General features: G+C 45.6%; 1 protein-coding gene across 3 annotated transcripts in view; it reads right to left on the minus strand.

The window, feature by feature from the left end:
- LOC112232084 (inositol 1,4,5-trisphosphate receptor type 2) overlaps positions 1-13,034 on the minus strand; it is a 174,668-nt gene that overhangs the window by 67,560 nt on the left and 94,074 nt on the right. For all 3 annotated transcript variants that reach the window (XR_006083609.1, XM_042323248.1, XM_042323247.1), the window contains exons 38-42: positions 9,277-9,373; positions 8,199-8,386; positions 7,690-7,882; positions 5,307-5,569; positions 4,081-4,281 (exon numbers count right to left, since the gene is read on the minus strand). Coding sequence is in view for 2 of the 3 variants with exons in the window: in XM_042323248.1 (XP_042179182.1) it covers positions 4,081-4,281; positions 5,307-5,569; positions 7,690-7,882; positions 8,199-8,386; positions 9,277-9,373 (942 nt within the window). In the remaining variant the exon portion in view is untranslated. The remainder of the gene's footprint in view (positions 1-4,080; positions 4,282-5,306; positions 5,570-7,689; positions 7,883-8,198; positions 8,387-9,276; positions 9,374-13,034) is intronic.

Here is a 13,034-nt window from a genome sequence, read left to right on the forward strand (position 1 = left end):
GACAAATTTATCATAAATCCAGTTAGTTACATTTTATGATTTATTCCTTTATTAGTAGCTTGTTCCTTTTGACATGGTGATAGCTGATACTTTGGTCTCTCAAAATTACATTTAAAATGTTGTTCATATTAAGAAATCTGTTTGTGGGAAAAAAGTTGATTGTCCCATCTTTCAAGAATCCCTGAGCTACAACCTCCAAAAAGTGAACTATCCCTTTAGATGTTTTAGACTCAATTAGACAATAATGTTGTCTGTTTGGCAGGAACTATCCCTTTAAGATGGCTACTCGTGTAACTTCCAACCACTTCATAAATTGACATGTTACTGAACACCCTCACATTTACTGTACATTCATTTAAAATGGTCTTCATGGCTACGCTTGAACCAAACAATCAATGCACTACCATCAATGTGACATACATCAGGGGTTTTTCCTGTGCTGTTCCCAACTGTGAAAGTGCTGATGTATGATTAATGTGAGTGGGAGCTGCATGTGATTCAAACATGGATGTCACATGGCTGTTACTGTACATGGTTGTCACATCGATGTCATGCTCACATGTTAGACAGGCCTCCTGACCAAAACATTTGGGAAACACTGATGTAGCATACAGTTATGATCTTGCATGGTAGTAATCCAACTCCAAGATAACAACACTATTCATCATCTTCCATGGTAAAGTGAGCACAGCAACATTAGTCATCTGGTGTAACCGGTTGGTGACCCCAGGGGACTCATTTACAACCGTTGTGTAAATTTAACACTAAATATCTGCGTGTGCCTTTCAGATTTATAAACTTGGCGCATCCCATACGCATAAATCAGACCTGTCATAAAACTTTGCGCTTGTGAACGAGCATTATAACTCCGCCAGAAAAACTCCCATCATTCACCTTTTATGGTGACAATAAAGCCCTTACTTGCTGTATACTTTGGAAGTGTTGGAATTAGGCCAAGACAGTATCTAAAGGAAATCGCAATACATGGCACACTTGATAAAATGTTGGCAGAATGATATCTTTTGCAGTGACATTTGCTGTATCTGACTGTTTCTGAAAGACAAAAACAATTTCAAATTGTTATGGACCTGTAAACAGATTGTTAAAATGTAATAATGTTTTTGAATTCACTTTTTCCATGACCTAAATATGCTGCACTGCCTGCAAATTCTGAAACGCTGTCTACTCGGAAAAAAATGAAATCTACAGTAGGCCTATTTACAGTGGTAGCATCCCAAACCCAAGCCATGGGACCTCCCTGGGTACACATTTTGGTTTCTGCCCAACCACTACAGAGTTGATTCAAATAATCAAACGTTTGATGAGTTGGTTATTTGAATCAGCTGTGTAGTGCTAGGGCAAAACCAACAATCTGCACCCAGGCAGGATGGGGGGGGGAGCAGGACCAAGTTTGGGAAACCCTGGCCTACAAAATTCGACGCTAAATATCAATTCTCTACTCATCTGTTAAATTATACTGTATGTTATGAACCGCGATCCCTGTCAGGTGCATGAAATTGAATTTAGCCTATCTAATAGACCCAATTAGATGAGAGACGCCCATGGTTATTTGTTGCATGGCTACCTCGAGAATATGAACTCATGGCCAGAAAGGTTATTCTGTAATGATGCAGTATTAATTTTAATTAAATAATGTTTACTGGAGAAATAAATAACACTATTTAAATAACACTATTCAAATGTATTAGCCTACAAACATCAATGGAAAAGGTGAACCACCTGTTCACCCATTAAACTGCGCTTTAGATCGAAAACAGCAAATTACTTGAAATGGCTTATCTATTTAATACTGTGAAGTGGCTCCAATTAAATGAGATATGGAACGAATAGATAAAATAAACTCAATACTCCATAATGATGAAGCAAAAAAATTGGTTTGGGAAGTTTTTGCAAAATACATGAACAAAAAAACAACTGAAATATCACATTTAGGGCAGCAGGGTAGCCTAGTGGTTAGAGCATTGAACTAGTAACTGGAAGGTTGCAAGTTCAAACCCCCGAGCTGACAAGGTACAGATCTGTCGTTCTGCCCCTGAACAGGCAGTTAATCCACTGTTCCTAGGCCGTCATTGAAAATAAGAATTTGTTTTTAACTAACTTGCCTAGTTAAATAAAGATCAAATAAAAAATAAATGTACATAGGTATTCTGGCCATTTACTCAGTACTTTGTTAAATCACCGTTGGCAGCGATTACAGCCTTGAGTCTAGAGTATGACACTTCAAGCTTGGCACACCTGTATTTGGGGAGTTTCTCCCATTCTTCTCTGCAGATCATCTCAAGCTCTGTAAGGTTGGAGGTGGAGTATTGCTGCACAGCTATTTCAGGTTGATCCAGAGATATTCGATCAGGTTCAAGTCCGGGCTCTGGCTGACCACTCAAGGACATTCAAAGACTTGTCCTGAAGCCACTCTTGCATTGTCTTGGCTGTGTTTTTAGGTTATTTGTCCTGTTGGAAGGTGAACCTTCTCCCCAGTCTGAGGTCCTGAGCCCTATCCCAGCGGGATAGGTACAGGATGGCAACAACTGCCCGAGTTACACCAGGAACGCCCAATCCCTCCATCAGTGCTCAGACTGTCCACGAGAGGCTGGACTGAGGGCTTGTAGGCCTGTTTAAGGCAGGTCCTCACCAGACATCACCGGCAACAACGTTGCCTATGGGCACAAACCCACCATCGCTGGACCAGACAGGACTGGCAAAAAGTGCTCTTCACTGATGTGTCACGGTTTTGTCTCACCAGCGGTGATGGTTGGATTTGCGTTTATCGTCGAATGAATGAGCGGTACACCAAGGCCTGTACTCAGGAGCGGGATCGATTTGGAGGTGGAGGGTCCGTCATGGTCTGGGGCTGTGTCACAGCATCATCGGACTGATCTTGTTGTCATTGCAGGCAATCTCAACGCTGTGCGTTACAGGGAAGAAATTCTACCTCATGTGGTACCCTTCTTGCAGGCTCACCCTGACAATGCCACCAGCCATACTGCCCGTTCTGTGCGTGATTTCCTGCAAGACAGGAATGTCAGTGTTCTGCCATGGCCAGCGAAGAGCCCGGATCTCAATCCCATTGAGCACGTCTGGGACCTGTTGGATCGGAGGGTGAGGGCTAGGGCCATTCCCGCCAGAAATGTCAGGGAACTTGCAGGTGCCTTGGTGGAAAAGTGGGGTAACATCTCACAGCAAGAACTGGCAAATCTGGTGCAGTCCATGAGGAGATGTACTGCAGTACTTAATGCAGTTGGTTGCCACACCAGATACGGACTTACTTTTGATTTTGTCCCCCTCCCCCATTTGTTCAGGGACACATTATAAATTTTCTGTTAGTCACGTGTCTGTGGAACTTGTTCAGTTTATGTCTCAGTTGTTGAATCTTGTATGTTCATACAAATAGTTACACGTTAAGTTTGCTGAAAATAAACACAGTTGGCAGTGACAGGACGTTTCTTTTATTGCTGAGTTTATATGTGCCTTTCCAAATCTGGTCCAATCAATTGAATTTACGACAGGTGGAATCCAATCAAGTTGGAGAAACATCACAAGGATGACCAATGGAAACAGGATGCACCTGAGCTCAATTTTGTGTGTCATAGCAAAGTGTCTGAATACTTAAGGGGAAAAATGCAACAAAAAAATCTAAAAACATGTTTTTGTTTTGTCATGATGGTGTATTGTGTGTAGGTTGATTTAATACATTTTAGAATAGGGCTATAACATAACAAATGTGGAAAAAGGGAAGGGGTCTGAATACTTTCCGAATGCACAAGGCTACATTTGTCTTCATGCAATGCAATAATTCAACCACGAGAAACTGTGCGTATGCATGGTCTTAAGTTTGCGGGATGATGAGCACATTCCCAAGTCAAGTTCAGTTTTTAGAAATGCAAATTGTTGCATGAAAACTTGAACATGCATATTTTGGGGGCCCAGGACTACTGTTCAATGTCTTCAAAATCCTTGTGGTACATTATATAATTTGGGTTTACAAGTTTCAGGCAGGCACACCACATCACAAGTGTGTGATTCCAAATATCCTCTACACTGGCACAGTTTTTGGTCCCCTACCTGGTTCTCGTGGCAGGGTCCTTGGCAGTACTCTGTGATGGTCTCCAGGGTCTGCCGGACCAAGTCCACGTTGCCCTCGTTGATGTAGAGGCCCAGCAGGCCCAGGCCTCCAGTGGTGCTGCCACACATGATGTCCAGGAACTGCAGCGTCTCACACACCAGGTTGTAGTTGGTCTTGTTGTTCTGGTTCCGCAGGAAGTTCTGGATTCAGGGACGAACCAGGTAGGGGAAAAAAGGTGGTTCATATTAATAGGATACTTGCATGACATCCTATCGGAGTGTGAGCCCATCTGATCTGTGTTTAAAGCAGGGTGTGTCAACATTTCAGAATAAAAGCGTGAGACAAATACTGAGTGTACAAAACATTAAGAACACCTTCCTAATATTGAGTTGCCCTCAGAAAAGCCTCAATTCATTGGGGCATGGACTCTACATGGTGTGGAAAGCGTTCTACAGGGATGCTGGCCCATGTTGACTCCAATGCTTCCCGCTGTTGTCAAGATGCCTGGATATCTGGGTGATGGATCATTCTTGATACACACGGGAAACTGTTGAGTGTGGAAAAACCCAGCAGCGTTGCATTTCTTGACACACTCAAACCAGTTCTCCTGGCACCTACTACCATACCCTGTTCAAAGGCACATACATCTTTGGTCTTGCACATTCACCCTCTAAATAGCACACATACACAAACCATGTCTCAATTGTCACAAGGCTTAACAATCCTTCTTTAATAACCCGTCTCCTCTTCTTCATCTACACTGATTAAAATGGATTAAACAAGTGACATCAATAAGGGATCATTGCTTTCACCTAGTCAGTCTATGTCATAGCAAGAGCAGGTGTTCCAAATGTTTTGTATACTCAGTGTATATTGACAATAATACCCTGTTACACCGGATACAAAACCCAGATGGTTACATAAACGCTGGATTCCTAAATAGAGGTGGTGCTATGATAGGCTACTGTTAGATCTCTGTGGAGATTCTGACTCATCATGGAGATGAGAAGAAAAATGATAATGCTCAGCTCAGAATCTAATCTGTTTCCTCAAATGCAGTGGGCCTAACTGCTAATCCCTGTTGAGATTATTCACTTATGATTCACTCATCAGGTGAACATGGTAAACACCAGTAAATTCAGCTTGTGGTCAGAGGAACTATGATCTCTCCATACAGTGCCTATGCTGGTGACAAATACTCAATAAGGTTTATTCAATTCAATACCTGCAGGTCCCTGTTGTGGTTCTCACAGAGCAGCTGCAGGTAGCGCAGGATAGGCTTCATGATGGTGATGGCCCGGCTCATCTGGGCCTCCTCCTCCCTCTCCTCGGCCCCTCCCCCGGCCCCCTCACCGGCCTGGCCCTCCAGGACCTCCAGGTCCATGTCCCGCTCCTTCCGGAAGGAGACAAAGGCCTTGGAGGTGGCCGAGGACGCCTCGTTCAACTGGCCACGCATGTTGTCTATCATGTGCAGGGAAGAGTCTTTTGCTAGAGGAGACGGGGTGGGTCACTGAAGGGTTGCAAAATTCTGGAAACATTCCTAAACATTCACAGTTTTTATCCAGAAATGTTGAGGATTCCTGCTGACTAGGGTTAAAGGTTGATTTCCTTTCAAGTCAGACAATTTTGCAGTGGAATTCAAATTCATGATTTGAAAATGTTGCATAACTTTTTTGATTATGTCATCACTTAAATTGCAATCCACTTCCTGACCTGATATGGCTATATTGAAATGAAATTGACCCCAACCCTGGAGTTCACTGTAAGCCAATCGAACATCATGAGTGTTTTTCAATGCTTCCCTCTCAGTCAAACTCATATGAAATCTTATCATGAAACAAACCCTTTTTTGTAATTATTACCGTGACCCCTCTGACAACGGGTTAACTGTGTAGTTGGGTTTTCTGGTCAAAACAACAAATCTGGGTAGAATGGCCCTTTGATATACTAGTGATGTGACCTCTCACATGGCCCCTGACTTGTGACCACAGGCATGGGGGCGAAACAGGAACAACAGATACACAATCATTCCAAACTACTGGGTCAGTGATACTACAGGGGAGATCACACATATTACATTTACTGTAGTCACACTGCTGATTAAATGGGTAAATGACCCTGCCAAAAGGATAAACTGAGCACTGGGAGTCTGATAATGTCAGCAAAGAGAGAAATGGAGGCGACCTTTGACCTTATGAGTCCCTTACTATTACTATGTAGGTATGGCTAGAGTTGTAAACCTTTGAAGAACAATGCATATACTATATAGTATAACTTACTGTATATTACAGTATTAAATAATATTACATATGACTCAAATTTACACTCAAGGCCTATTACCTGTATGTGTGCATTGAGAGTCCTTTTCAGATCTCAGTGGCCTAAGCCCCATCATCTCCATGGAGACTTCTAGGGTCATGTTCAGGGCATTACCATATGACTCAGCAGCTTTGAAACTTAGCTCCCTCTCCACCACTCATTCTCCCACACTCCTCCCTGGTCCCTTGCTATTTAATTCACTCTCAACCTTCCACACCGCTCTGATCCTTCAGTCTGTGGAGCACTGGACAGTGGACATTTTACAATATCTGCTGCTTCACAGACAACATGTCTGGACTTGTTCTCCCATGAAACACGGGGAAGGCCAGTAAGGAGGGGAAAGACTGCAGTTGAGGAACTAAATGGAGAACAGGTAATAGAGAAAAGGTATTGGAATCTAACAAATGTTACTGACCCCAAGTGGGGAAAAATAACAACAGCAAAACATTCCAGCCACTGAGGTATACATCAGAACATAGACATACGTACAGGTGCTTGATGGAACCAAGTATGTGCTATGGAGGAGAGGACCAACATTGGAATCAACTTGTATGGCCAGAGTGTTGTCACAATAGCAGAAGTTTTTAATTCGATATAGACACCAGGTTTAGTATCACAATACTAGATGCCATCACGATACTCGATACAAAAATGATACCAAAACAAAAAAATAAAGTCGTATTAGCCAATGTCACTGAATGGTGTTTGATCCAGACAATCTTTTGAGATCAATATCATTACATTTTTCAGAGACAGCCATTAATACATTAATACAGCCATACATTAATGAATCAACTATATAATCAATTTGACTTTGTTTTTTACCAAACTACATAACGCTAATTTATTTGAATGGTAAATCTCTATTGATAATCTGGGTAAATCAAGATGTAGCCCAGCCCAGGCCTATTCACAATATAAGTGAATGCATGCCTTGAGTTATTTAGCTGGTTTTGGCAGATTTCATTTTATTGTAGCGGTCAAAAATATGTGCATAGAAGAAGCAATCTCTTCTTTTAAATAAGTGCACGATGTCTCTTTAAGACCTAACACATTTGACAGAAGTACCGAAAGTAACAAATTCAACTACCATACCATTTTTTGTGTTCTAGTATCAAAAAGTATAGATGTTTTGGTATGCCGTGCAACACTAGGTCGGAACAGATCAATTTGAAATTACACTCATGGGGACACTCAATATGGCCGCCCTCCCACCCATCATGTAACAACGACTTGAAAGAGAATGTCAGTTCTAGTCATTCTATTTCTATTGAGACAAAAAAACATACGTGTTTTCCTGAGACGGATGCCACTGTGACTGACGTCGACGTCCTCGTCTCTCTTCCTGCAGGTGCCGACCTCGAACATGTTGACGGACACAGTGGCCCGGATCTCCTGCTGGGCCAGACGCATGCGGTCGTAGAACACCTTGAAGAAGTGCTCCGACTTCTTCTGCTTGTGCAGCTGGTGGTAGAACGAGTTCTGAAATGGGGGAGAAGTGTAATCGACCCATCAGATAAAGCAGTGGTTCCCAAACCATGGGGCTTTCAACTTACTCTTGAAAGTTGTACTAGTAGAATGCACAAAGTGCAATTTCAGAAATTAGGTAGTGCATCATCAGTTTTCTTCTTGTCATGTCAGTCCTTGCATACCTTAGAGAGCTTGTCAGAAATGTTCAGATCAACTAGCCCATGTCAACTAACGTTTTTTTAACCCATAGATTTTGTTTCTCTTTATCTGCGCATACATGCATGCGGGCAACTGTGTATCTGTGTGAGCCCACCTCCTCACCACCCACCTGTATCTGAGTGTTTCCCCCCTGGAGCAGGGCGTTGCCTAGCAGGATGCTCTCCTCGAACATGCAGTCATTCTTGGTGCTGACGATAAGGTCTATGACCAACTCTGAGGCTCCCTCACTGTCCAGCAGACACTGGATATCTACCATGCTGCTGCTCAACTTGTCAGAGTCCTGCACCAAAGAGCCACCTGCAAACGGACAGATATTAGACTGATTGGATTGGGGAAAATGATTTGGAACAGACCTTTGTTCAAATACTATTTGTTATTTTATTGTTCTTGTCTTTTTCTTAAATGCCAATTTAAAATGTGTACATGACACTGCAAAAAACGTTGAGTAAAGTCAAGTCGATTGAGCTTGTCTAGCTTAATAGACCAATGGAATAGTAGCAAAAGTGCCAACCCCCGACACCAGGCAGTCTCAACACTGAGGTGTAAAAAGACTGGAGACTGCTTCCAATATAGACAGCCATTGTTTTCAACGTAATCGATCACATTTGCCGTTTGGTGGTCGCTGCCATGTGCTTACAGAGCCGATAACATCTACATACTAGCACTTAACGCGCACTGGAGCGAGAGCAGCGACATCATCATCCAGAACCATGGCAGACATTGGATGAACATTGGATGAGCAGGTCTGATTTGGAACCAAGGGTTTGTATGTGTATGTCTTATATCCTCTTATAACTATCAAGAATAAATAACAGTGGTTTTAGCCAACACATCATGTTATCTACTCGCTCCCTCTGAGTAACAGGGAATATTGTTAAAGGGATACTTCGGGATTTTGGCAATGATGCCCTTTATCTAATAAGGAATTTTGAGGTAGTTTCTTGAGCCAATGCCAACTACTGTTAGCAAATAACTAGCCTGCTAACAGATACCCATAGATTACCAGTCATTGTGCTAACATTAGTTAGCAATTGTGCGAGCTCTAGTTAGCAACTTCCTTCAAACTGCACACAGAGACATAAAAATGGTATCCACGAGTTCATCGGACTATGGGGTAGTAGATAAAAGGGCTTCATTGCCAAAATCCCGAAGTATCCCTTTGAGGTTTTCGGGGTTATGTTCAGTACCTCCAGCTGAGCTGTTCCCGCTCCCAAACTCTGATTTGGAGTGAAGCCTTTGATTTCCAAAGTAGCGAGTGAGGAGAATCTTCCTTAACACGTTTCCCTACGGGAGGAGAGAAATGAAAAGATTAAATCCAGACCCGACTCTGAACGTGTCTGTTGTACGCCAGACAGAAACACACACACACACTTTCTCTCGCACTATCTGTGTGTAACAGAGAAAAACAAAATTCCCCAAACGGCGGGGTTCACTCAGGTAACATTGTTTATGCTTCCCATCAACACTGAGACCCAGAAGAAAAACACATTTTCCATGCATTCTGTTTCAATCACGACAAAGGTTGCATCTCAAAATGACACCGGTTTACCAGGGCCCATAAGGAACTCCGGGACACAGTCATACATATTCAGTCTTATCAGTTTTATTAATTGAAACTTTTGCAAAAGATATAGAATTATAATACCATATAGACCATATTAAGTGTGTCCATGAGGGTACAGTCCAATTGCCGTGGTCCGAGGGACCTTGGCCATTCTCGTAATTCTATTTCTATGGCTTTTACATCCGGTGAGATGAGATGTCACCTGTAGTTGGCCTTTTCACGTTACACAACTCTGTGGTACATCCAACACATATCCAGTACACTGTGGCTATATGGTGCCAATACTCAGTTGATGGGGTCATATAATAAAGACAACGTCACAAGGGAGATCGTTACATTAGCAACATGGATTGATGGAATTGTCAAAGTTACATTTTGAGAAGAAGCAACTCCTTCCACAGAGACCGAGAGAGACACCGAGAGAGACCGACTGTCAGCGAGAGAGACCGACGAGAGAGAGACCGACCGAGCGAGAGAGACCGACCGAGCGAGAGAGACCGACCGAGCGAGAGAGACCGACCGAACGAGACGAGAGAGACCGACTGAGAGAGACCAACCGAGAGAGACTGACCGAGAGAGACTGACCGAGAGAAAGAGAGAGACCAACCGAGAGAAAGAGACCGACCGAGCGAGACCGACCGAGCGAGAGAGACAGACCGACCGACCGAGACAGACCGAGAGAGAGACCGACCGAGAGAAAGAGAGACCGATCAAGAGAGAAAGAGACCGACCGAGAGAGAGACCGACAGAGAGAGACCGACTGACCGAGACACCGACTGAGAGACAGTGAGAGAGACCGACCGTCAGCGAGAGAGACCGACCGAGAGAGACCGACCGAGAGAAAGAGACCGACAGGGAAAGAGAGATCGAACGAGAGAAAGACAGAGAGAGACCGACCGAGCGAGAGAGACCCGACCGAGCGAGAGAGACCGACCGAGCGAGACCGACTGACCGAGCGAGCCCGACTGAGACCGACCGACCAAGAGACCGACCGACCGAGAGACTGACCGAGAGAAAGAGAGAGACCAACCGAGAGAAAGAGACCGACCAAGCGAGAGAGACCAAGAGAGAGACCGACCGAGAGAAAGAGAGACCGATCAAGAGAGAAAGAGACCGACCGAGAGAGACCGACAGAGAGAGACCGACTGACCGACACCGACCGAGAGACAGTGAGAGAGCCCGACCGAGCGAGAGAGACCTGACCGAGCGAGAGAGACCGACCGAGCGAGAGAGACCTGACCGAGCGAGAGAGACCGACCGAGCGAGCGAGACCGACTGAGACCGACCGACCAAGAGACCGACTGACCGAGAGACTGACCGAGAGAAAGAGAGAGACCAACCGAGAGAAAGAGACCGACCGAGCGAGACCGACCAAGCGAGAGAGACCGAGAGAGAGACTGACCGAGAGAAAGAGAGACCGATCAAGAGAGAAAGAGACCGACCGACAGAGAGACCAACAGAGAGAGACCGACTGACCGAGACACCGACCGAGAGACAGTGAGAGAGACCGACCGTCAGCGAGAGAGACCGACCGAGAGAGACCGACCGAGAGAAAGAGAGACCGACAGGGAAAGACAGAGAGAGACCGAGCGAGAGAGACCGACCGAGCGAGAGAGACCGACTGGGACCGACCGACCGAGAGACTGACCGAGAGAGACCGACCGACCCGAGAGACAGAGACCAAGAGAGAAAGGCCGACAGAGAGGAAGAGGGGGAAGAAGGAAACTGGAGCAGAGCTGAATACGGTATACTAGCTACTGATCCTGTGTTTCCTGTGGGAGAATGTGTTACATAATGCCTAGTGGTTGCTGGCTTGGAAATGGCAAGGGAAGGCAAACACTAGCGACCTTCGCCCTCCCTAGAGAGAGCCACTGATATAACCACCCCCTCTCTCTCTTATTGCGCAATACAGCATGTGTGTGACTGAGGTATAAACCAGTCCTGCAGGTAGAAAACTTGTAAGCTCCAGAGGCTCCCTTTTCTTACCACCAATATGTATTGTGTAAGAGCACAGCAAATAAGGCATTAATGGAGAGAGGGATTGATGGAGGGAGCGAGCGAGCGATGAACGGACACATGGCAACCACCACAGAGAGCCGCGTCATGACAAACGACAGATCCTTTCTTGCATGTGATATCACAGACGGGAAAACAGACATAGTGCACACCAAACACACAAAAGGATCCCCTGGAGGAGTTCCAAATCAAATTTGAGCTGAAGCCCTTTAAATAAGCACACTGAGGAGAGGCACGGAGAGAAAAGGAGCCGCATTCTGGTGGAGAGGGAGCACGTGCAGCTGATGTTCCCTGTCTCAGTAAACACTAACTCATCTGCAGTCAGCAGAGACAGCAGTCTGCCTGCACCGTCTGGCGAAGAGCTGAGCCCTCACACACACAGGCTTGTGCACTAGTGCAGGCACACACACACACACACACACACACACACACACACACACACACTGCAGGTGATGATTCAGTGAGCCAACTCGTGAGCCAACTCGGCTCATTCCCACTTAATCAGACATATATACTCCAAGCTATCCTTTACAGTAACTCAACAGCAATGAGTTTATTTTTTATTGATCGATTCCCCTTCTAAAAAAGGAGATGTCGGTCTGTTGCCACTCTTATCACATCCTAAAAGAGTGGGATAGTGCAGCCAGGCTCCCCATGTCTCTTCCCCTAGCTGCCTCCCCCTCGGATGATGTGGTCTGCTGGCCATCTCTGCAGAGGGAGGAGGAGAGACCCTGCGAAAGAGAGAGAGCGAAAGAGTTGTGCCAGCCTGACTTATTGGTCTGCTGCTGCATGTAGTCATAAAAAAATCCAGTCAGGTGATGTGAGGACAGAGGGAGCGAGGTAGGGCAAGGGTTCAAAGAGCGAGGGTTCGAAAGAGGGAGGGCGAGCGAGTGAGAGCTGGATCAGGAGCGAGAGAGAGGGAGCGCGCGAGAGAGAGAGACAGAGAGGGATAGAGCGAGAGAGATCGGGAGCGAGAGAGGGGGAGCGAGAGAAAGGGAGCGATTGCAGATCGGGAGCGAGAGAGAAAGGGAGCGATTGCGGATCGGAAGCGAGAGAAAGGGAGCGAGTGAGGATCGGGAGCGAGCGAGAGCAAGAGAGAGAGAGAGAGAGAGAGAGAGAGATCGGGAGCGAGAGAGGGGAGGGATCGGGAGGGAGAGAGGGAGGCATCGGGATCGAGATCGATCAAGAGAGGAAGGGAGCGAGAGGGAGGGAGCGCGAGAGGGAGGGAGCGAGAGAGATCGGGAGTGAGAGAAAGGGAGCGAGGGCAGATCGGGAGCAAGACAGAGGGAGGAGCGAGAGAAAGGGAGCGGGTGAAGATCGGGAGCGAGCGAGAGAGGGAGCGGGATTGAGATCGGGATCGAGCGA

The sequence above is a fragment of the Oncorhynchus tshawytscha genome, linkage group LG06 (genome assembly GCF_018296145.1).
Source record: "Oncorhynchus tshawytscha isolate Ot180627B linkage group LG06, Otsh_v2.0, whole genome shotgun sequence".
Taxonomy (NCBI): Eukaryota; Metazoa; Chordata; class Actinopteri; order Salmoniformes; family Salmonidae; genus Oncorhynchus; species Oncorhynchus tshawytscha.